This window comes from Aphelocoma coerulescens, chromosome 10, assembly GCF_041296385.1.
Source record: "Aphelocoma coerulescens isolate FSJ_1873_10779 chromosome 10, UR_Acoe_1.0, whole genome shotgun sequence".
In the NCBI taxonomy this organism is placed as follows: domain Eukaryota; kingdom Metazoa; phylum Chordata; class Aves; order Passeriformes; family Corvidae; genus Aphelocoma; species Aphelocoma coerulescens.
In genome coordinates this window covers 20,705,537-20,714,142 of record NC_091024.1, presented here as the reverse complement: position 1 = coordinate 20,714,142, position 8,606 = coordinate 20,705,537, and the positions used below count along the sequence as shown (strand labels likewise).

General features: G+C 58.0%; 1 protein-coding gene across 1 annotated transcript; it reads right to left on the bottom strand.

Moving 5' to 3' along the window:
• Window positions 1-1,409: 1,409 nt before the first annotated feature.
• PATL2 (PAT1 homolog 2) lies at window positions 1,410-7,318 on the bottom strand. The gene is given in 20 exon segments (XM_069025544.1): window positions 1,410-1,866; window positions 2,070-2,222; window positions 2,317-2,414; window positions 2,493-2,633; window positions 2,895-3,054; window positions 3,279-3,427; window positions 3,585-3,629; window positions 3,937-4,037; window positions 4,118-4,232; window positions 4,347-4,485; window positions 4,566-4,643; window positions 4,761-4,915; window positions 5,087-5,173; window positions 5,275-5,442; window positions 5,802-5,867; window positions 5,977-6,045; window positions 6,168-6,469; window positions 6,595-6,688; window positions 7,155-7,226; window positions 7,228-7,318. Coding segments are annotated over 20 exon segments (2,319 nt in total). The 5' UTR covers window positions 7,315-7,318; the 3' UTR covers window positions 1,410-1,826.
• Between the last annotated feature and the right edge of the window lie 1,288 nt (window positions 7,319-8,606).

The following is an 8,606-nucleotide window of genomic DNA, read 5'->3' as shown; positions in this document are numbered from 1 at the left end:
CTGGGTGCTGGCCGTGGAGGGGGTCTGTGTCTCCAGGTGGGAAGCACCAGGTGCTGCGGGCCCCTTGGCTGTGGGAGAGTAACAAAGAGATGGGCTTTCCTTCTTTTCCCTCAGCTGTCTCCTGTAATGAAGCCACAAAATCCAGCAGAGATCTCCACCTTCCATGCTAGAGAATTTGGTCTAGTACATGCCTAAAGCCAGGTCACACTTTCATCCTTCAGCCACTCTGGCTCCCAGGCAAGGAGCAAACAGAAAACAGAACATGGCTTATCCTTATCTGAAGGACTTGCCGGTGTCCTCCCCAGTTCCTGCTATCAATGAGCAGCTGCTACTTCCCTCCTGCCTGAAATTCTCCCTGGGATTTGTAACAGCAAGGTCTGTTCGTTCACTGGCAGGTGAGAGCCCATGCTGGAATCCTCTCAGATTGCCTCAGTGGGTTTGGAACTAGGGGTTCACCCCATGGAGAAGCTGCCAGTGTCACTCTTTTTACGAGGATGGCTAGCAATGAATACAACTGTCCCAGAAAACTCCCTAAGGATAAAGTAAGAGGAGCACACACATCCTTTAAGATGAGCAGGAGAGGCAGCAGGAGGAGATACAGCTGCCAGAAGGAGCAGGAGGTCCTGCCAGCTGGACTTTGCACTCTGAAGCAGAGGAAACTGAGCTGCCTTGATAGGCAGTGGAGATAAATCCAACCCCACCCCCTCATCACAGCCTTACTCTCTGCAAATTCTCCCTTTGGCCCCTGAAGGATGCCCTTTTAAAGGAATTTCATCCACTCAGGCTTGGAGCTTGGGCAGTCTGAAGATGAGACACCTTTCTGCTGCAAACCCCTTTTGAATGAACACCAGGCTTTGGGTGTCGGGTTTAGACCTCTGGCTGGGTGGAGGTGGCCCAGTCCCAGCTGTCCCATAGGAGTAGGGGAAATCCCACCACAAAACCGGGCAAGGAGCTACAAAGATTCCCACAGTGGGAGCAGACATTGCACCCACTCAGCCTCAGATACAAAAGTGAGGATCAGTTTGGGGTAGTCAGAATTGCTCAGAAAGATGGCTCAAGGTACTTCATTGTGAGCATAGCTGGAAAACTTCAGACTGAATAGCCTTTGGGAGCTCATCAAAGACAGGAGGTGCTTTATTACCCTCCCACATATGTTTAAGACCCCCCCCCCACACACACACCCCTGCCACCATATCCTTCCCATGTGCTGCCAGATGCCTGCACAAATCTTTACTTCCCTATCAGGACAAGCTCTGATTTATCTTCCCTACCACATCCCTTCTTTTCCAGCCCATTCCCCTCCCTGGCTGCTCAGGCGTGTGGGAGCTCTGATCCCTTCTCCAAGCATTCCTTTCTCTCCTCCTTGATGCTCTGAGCATCCCTCCCCTTCTTCTTGCTCTTTACCAGATCCCCATCCCAGGCCAGGGGTCTCCATGCTCCTGGTGACCACTGTGCATCCAACCATAAGCTACCCCCAGGAGCGAGAGTAGCTCATTAATCAGCTTTTTATTTCATTTCAAATGCTGTACAGAATGTGCTGTAGACAAAATCCCCCGCCCCACCCAGGTGCTTCCAGCGCCCCTGTGCCCCGCCTCGCCCCCACCGTGACCCAGCACCCACCACTGCCGGAGGCGAGGCCAAAATAAGTTACACCCACCCCCCCCCGTGCTCCCGGGCACCGGGACAGGGCGGCACCAGCCCTGCCGCTGCCCGTGTCACCCAGAGTGCCCCGCACCAGGGTAAGTGTTCACTTCCAAAGCCACGGCATCGGGCCCTGCCTGTTCCCGGCACCGCTGGCTCCAGAGCCCATCCCCAGCTCCCAGGGCTCAGCATAACACATCAGCCTCCGTGGGCAGTGGGGAGCACCTGCAGGGAAAGGATGAGGTTGGAGCATCAAGTTGCTGACCTGTCCTGAAGAACTGGGAGCAAAGGCACCAGGAGCAGCTCAGCCCAGTAGAGGTCTGGAGATAATTCCAAGGCGGGATGGAAGCAGTGAGCCCCCAGTGCTGTCTGCTCCTCGCCTGAGGGATCCCCAGGAGAGGCAGGGAACCATTCCAGGCAGTACTCACTCCCCCATCTTGGCTGCCAGGTGGTGGACAGTCTGCTTGTCCAGGTAGCGACAGAAGAGCAAGACAAGGTTGCTGGGCAAGAAGAGAGGCTCTGCCAGCGAGGCCGTAGGCAGCCGCGACAGCTCCCGCGATACCAGGTACACCGTGTCCATCCTGAGGGCACCAACACAGGGGGTGAGCACCCAGCACAGGGGGTGAGCACCCCATGGAGTGGTGACAAACCCCCCAGGCTCACACAGTCCCTCACCATGCCTCGAAGTCCCCTCTGCATGGCTTCAGTGGCGCATGTAAGGACAGCAGCCTCTCTCCATGGCTCAGCAGGGAGTAGAGCAAGGAGATGCCAAACTGCAGGAAAGCACCAGGAGTGTCACAGTCAGCAGCAGTGGCACCCCCAGGGACACAGTGAGGCTCAGGGCCACATACCTGGTTCTTCAAGGCCATGGTGAGGGGAAGCTCTGAAAACTCAGGTAGAGGCCGGGTCAGCTCCTGCAGGACCTCGATGAGTTTGCTGAAGGTCATCCCACCCACCACCTCATTCAATGGGCTGTAGAGCAGGGAGAGAGACTGGGCAGGGCAGAGGGGAGAGCAGGAATCTGAGATCCTGTGACCTGTCACAGGTACAGCTCCCAGCACTTGGTGGGGAGGGTCAGTGTCACCAGGACTGCTGGAGACCTTCTCCTCCCCAAGCATGGGAAGAGGCTCCTGTCTCACGCTAACCCCACAAGAGAGGATCCCCCTCATTGCCCAGGGTGCCCCCTGCACCAGCAAGAACAGAGGAGGAGGGAGACAGCCTGGGTCATCCCTGCCCTGGCTGGAGGTGCTTGCCTCATCCAGCATGTCCTTCTTCATGAGGAAGGGCAGGTGGTGGGTGATGGTCAGCAGGATCTTCTCCCTTTGCTCTTGGGTCAGGTGGGGCAGCAGCCGGGCCACAAGCTTCTTGCCCTTCCGCACACACAGCAGTTGCAGGAATTCATCTTCTGCCTCCCTGAGAACAAAGGCTCCATTGGCACAGATCCCAAGGGACCTGGAGCATCTCTGTCCATCCAAAAGGACCAGCATTAGCTCCACTGGAGGGCAAGGTTCACAGGCAGGGTCAGCATAGGCTGCAGTGACACATGGAAGGAAGGACCCAACCCTCCCATGAACATCTCAGATCCACAAGGACCAGAACATGCTGCCTGCTCCCCTCTCCCCACAGCACAGACTCACTCTTCACTGCTGCAAGCCCTGATTTTCAAGACTTGGTAGATACTGTCCACTTTTTGGCTCTTCTGCTCCTGCCTGGGGGGCTGTTGCTCCCCCAGGGCCAGGGACATTTTCTGTTGCACCTCCTCCACTTCCATCAGCTGCAGGAAGAGCTGGAGAAACAGTACCAGGTAAGGAGGAAGCTTGGAGCATCTTCTACCCACTGGCTATCCAGGACCCAGCCTAGGTAGATGCCCCCTTAGAGAAATCCCTGGATGAAAACAGAACACCTGGGCCATCCTGCCCTGCCCCAAATCACCACCCACTCACCTTCTCGATCCTGTGCAGCGCCCGCAGTCGGTAGGTCCCTGCAGCCTTTGGGAGGGGAGAAAGGAAGGCACAAGGGTTACAGCCACCCCCAGACACTGCCACCAGCCCAGTGCTGGGCCAGCTGCTACCTGGGGATCAGAGGTGGCTTCAGGACACAGAGCAGTCCCATGGGGAAATCACAGCCAGCTACAACTAGCCAGAGCCTGATCCCACCCCTTGGCCTGGCACAAGCTGCTGCTGCTGAGGTGGCACCTCCTCCAACTGCGTGCCCCATCCCACTGCTCAGGGCAGCTCCTAAAGCAGCATTCCTTGCAATTCAGGGCCCCAACCAGCCCAGCTTCTCTTCACCTACCTCCTCCTCCATGAGGGCATGGTGCACAGCATCGATGGCCCGGCGAGGGCTGTAGCAGGTAGACACCGTGACCTGGCCCAGCGAGCCAGCGATGCGCACCACTGCAGGAGAGGGGGAACACGGTGACACCATGTGCCAGAACTCCTCACCCAGCCCCTCACCGCCTGCCCCAGCCCCTCACCAGAGTCATAGGTCTCCACTTTTTGGATGAACGGCGTGACCAGCTTGGGGGGCTTGTTGCGCCTGCCTAGCAGCTCCTCCTCCGCCTGTTTGCGCTCCAACCGGTGGTAGTAGGTCTGTAACAACAGGCAAAGCCAGGAGTTCCCTCCACCAGTCCTGGAGAGTTTCTCTGGCTCCCAAAGCCCCACCCTGGGGAGAACAAGCTGCAGGTGCTGCCAGCAGGAGCCCACCTGGTAGTAATAGTCATCATCCATGTTCTCACTCTGTAGCTGCATCATCTCCACCTTGATGACCCAGTCCTTCTCCTTGGAAGTCATCAGCCCAGCATAAGGGTCCACTTTACGAGACCACAGCTTCTTGGGGGAGACACTGGCACAGGAGAAGACCTCAGCCCACTGTGACCACCCAGAACCCCCCTGCATCCCACAGCACCCCACAGCCCCCCATACCTCTGTGCCTGCCTGCCCTGCTGTTGCATTAGGATGCGCTGGTGCTGGGGGTGCAGCTGGGTCATGTGGCTGGGTGGGCTGCAGGGGACACCAGACAGGGGTCAAGGGGGGTTTTGGAACACCCCCAGAATGAGGTGGCCCCCAGCTGCTTTGTAGGGCCCCTCCAGTCCCACCCCAACACCCCACTCCTGCTACCTGAGGTTCAGCTGGCCCATGGCTGAGGGGCTGAAGAAGAGAGCAGGGTCCAAAGAGGAGGACACGGACCCAAAGTGCATGCCCAGGGGCCGCGGTGGGCTGCCCACGGTGGGGGATCCGGGCTGGAAAGGGGTCGGAGGTGCGTACCCTGCAGTCTGAGAGCAAGAGAGGAGATCAAGGGTCTGAGCATCCCAGAGGGGTCAGCCAGCTCTGTGCTGGCCTCTGGCTTCCATCCCTCAGGCAAAGTGCTACCCCCAGATACTGCCACTCTCCCTATCCCCCGCCACTCCAGGGCCACCTCAGTGGCTCAAAGCCCACCACATTACCTGGTTGGGAGTGAAGAGTGGAGGGGGTCTGCAAGCTGGCAGGAAAGGCCGAGGAGAGCATGGGGAGCGAGGAGACATCAGGGGTGCCTGCTACAGAACAGGAGACAGGAGGTCTGTCCTCGAGGCTGCACCTCCAGGGAGGGGAGGCAGAGAAAGAAGGGATGCAAGAGTCCCCCCCAACCTGTTACCTGCTGGAGAAAGCACCGGGGGAAAGGCTTGGGGGACATCAGTCTTAAGTCAGGGTGCTTAAGCCGGGGAGAGCCCCCATAGCCCCTCTGCACAGGAGAGCCAAGGAAGTCAAGGGCCATATTGGTGGATGGTGGAGGTCTCTCCATGACCTGGAGGACGGCTTTATCCTATGGGGAGGAGGCAGCAGCAGGTGGGAACGGGGCACAGCTGGGAACAGTTTAGTTCCCTTAGTAACAAGCAGCTCACCAAAACCTTTGGTCATTGCTCAACCAGGACCATGCACCAGCTGAGCTCCCACTCCGGTAGTGTGGAGCAGCTGGGACGCATGGGAACACCCAGTCACCCCAAACTCAACAATTTTGCCTTCAAACCCAGGCTCTGCTTTGGGTGGGCACCCACAACACATCTGTGCGCCTTCAGAGCCATTTGGAGATGCCCCAGTTGTCCCAAATTCCTGTGTGACCCTTGTCCTAGAGTAGTGGGAATCCCTTGGCCGCTCCCTGAAGGCCTGGCTGGGGGTACCCACCTCCAGCATGAAGTGACGTGGGATACTGCCAGGGCAGGAGCCCCATGCCGTGGGATCCATCGCCAGCTAGAAAACAGGGAGATGGTTGGCATGAGGCAAGTGAACAGGGGGAGAGGGCAGGGGACACCACAGGGGCCACTCAGCCTTATCACCAGATGGGAGGGGACATTTTTACCATGTCCTCCTTGCTAAACTCTCCCCAGCAAGTACCAATCCTGCTGTCCAGCACTGCCGAGTCCTGGCTCTGCAAGGAAAGGGGAGTTAAAGGCCTACTTCCCTCCCCCAGTGCCCTCTGTGGGGCAGGACCCACAGGTGTGGGGATGGAGGGGGAGCAGCAGGACCCGCCTCTCTCTGCTCACACATCACCTCCAGCGTGGGTTTGCTCCGCACAGCTCTCATCACTGCTGGATCTCCCAGCTCGTTGGGCTCCTCAAAGCACTCCTGCTCTTCCTCCTGTTCCTCAGTCCCCAGCTCCTCTACCTCTTCCTCCAACTGAGAGTTAACCTGCTCCACCTCTGGCTCTATCCCACCTTCCTCCTGGGGCTCTCCCAGATCCTCTAGTTGTTCAGCTGTTCTTCCAGTCGCCTCTGCCAATGCTTTGGCCACCTCAGGGCTTATCTCCGGTGGCACCAGGAGTTTTGGGACATCCTCCTCTGTGGAGTCTCGGTCTTGGAGGGGGGAAGGAGAGTACAGCAGGGTGAGTGAATGCTTGGGCAGTGCCCACCAGGGTGTCTGCTCCCCCCACTGGGTGCTGGCAGGTCTCTCCAACACCGGGGCTCCCCTGAGGTCTTACCTAACCCAAAAGTCATCTCGTTGTACAGGTCGAGCTCCTCATCCTCCTCTTCCAGCAGAATCGCATCTTCCACCAGCAGGAAGTCCTCGAGAATCTGGATTTGGAAGCGGCAGACCTCGCTAAGGGAGAGGTAACCCTAACATGCTCCCAAAGTGGGGGGCATCCAACCTCTTCCGCACTCTACTGGTGGTGCCAGGCAGCCCACAGGGCTCACAGCTGGAAAAGGTAAAATTGGGAGCCAGCGGCACTGCCAGCGAGGGCAAGACCCGCAGGCTCAGCCCGCGGAAGCTGCCGGCACCAGCGAATGCCGGCACGGAACGGCACCAGTGCGGCTGGGCTGAGACACCGTGAGGCTTCAGAGTGAACACCCGCTACGAGGGCACGAGCGGCACGCGAGCACAAGGCAGGGAAGAGTATCCCACCAGCACCTCCAGGGCAGCGTCTGCTCCGGGACCGACCGTTCCGGGGAGCGCCAGCTCCGGAGAACGAGCACCGCGGAGGGAGCGGGACGCCAGGAGGCGGCAGCGGGCAGGGTGTAGCGGAGCAGGGCAGGCACTCACTATGCGCTCGCCGCCCTCCGCCATCCCGCGGTGCCGCCTCCGCCTCCTCCCGCTCACCCACCCTCCGTCCGTCCCGGGTCCCTCTACGGGGCCACGCTGCCCCCGCCGCCCCTTTTACGGGCCGCCCCCGCCGCCCCGGCATGCGCCTGCCGTACAGCATGGCGGCTCCCAGCGGCGCCCCGCGCCTGCGCACTCGGCTCGCCGTGCCCCCGCGCTCGGACCCCCGCAGCCGAGGGAGTGAGGATGAGGAGGGTCAGTGACCCCACCTGCGGCTCTCGGGGCACAGAACACCCCAGCCCGGCTCTCCCCACTGCTCGGGTCGCTCCTTGACTGCCATGGTGTTATCAGAGCTGATATCCTTCTGAGGAGTTCTGGAAAAGTGGTGGGATGTGGTCTGTCGGGATGGAATATTCTCGTAGATGACATCGGGCACAGGTGGCAACACTAACGCTGTAAATTTCTACATCTCACAAAGCATAGTGGGCTGCCCTTATCCCCTTGAATACCAGGAGCACCTTGGTCATGTCACCCACTCCCAAATAATTCTCCCAGTGTTCTGCTAATAAAAGCAGAAATGTCCCAAAAGTGGAAGATTTGGCTACTCTAACCAATTCATTGTGGCTTTTTAAAAAACATCCTCTGGAAGAGTTGTGCTTTTCTTTACAGGTAAATTCTGACAGGTGGTGGGTTACAGCAGAGTCATTGCCAGGGATTCACATCCCAAAGGGCATGGAAAGAATCCATGTCCTGCCATCCTCTCTCCAAGCTGAGGGCAGAGTCCACTTGGGCAGAGCAGATTCGCCCGTGGGTCAGCTGGACCGGGGTGGTGACTCCCGATGTGGTGACCCTGTAGCAACTCTGCCACCAATGGAGCACTCAGGGATTATTTCTGCCAGAGCCCTGAGATCCCTGATAAGGCTCTGGCCACAGCTGCATCTGTTTATCTCACCCTGGAAAAACACTGCGTGTTTTCAGCTGCGTGCCCGGCACCACTCACTGGGCAACCAGCAAACCTAGCAGGAGCTGGGCCAGTGGGAACTGATAACAGTGTTTTCAGGGTTTTCCTTCGTTTGGCCTCTCCTGATTTACCTGCTGCTTTTGGGATGTTCTCCATACATGCTTTATTAATTTAATTTGTGTTTTAACAAGCTGTATTAAGAAAGCAGGTCCTAAAGGGACTCAGTGTTTTTGTACTTACACTGTGCTGCTGTTTTCTCCCCACTAGTAGTGACTTTCCTTTCTTTTCCCTTTATTTTCCTTCCAAGCAGCATTACTGGGACACTCAGTGGCATTTCCAGCCTAGATGGGCCTTGGTGCTCGCAGTTCTTCTGGAGGAGACACCAGAAAACCTGGCTCTTTGGTGTTGGAGTTCTCATGTTTTATGTCAGGGAGTCTGTGCTATGCTCGAACAACAGTCAATTTCTCAGCCCACAGCTACTGGAATGAGACGTT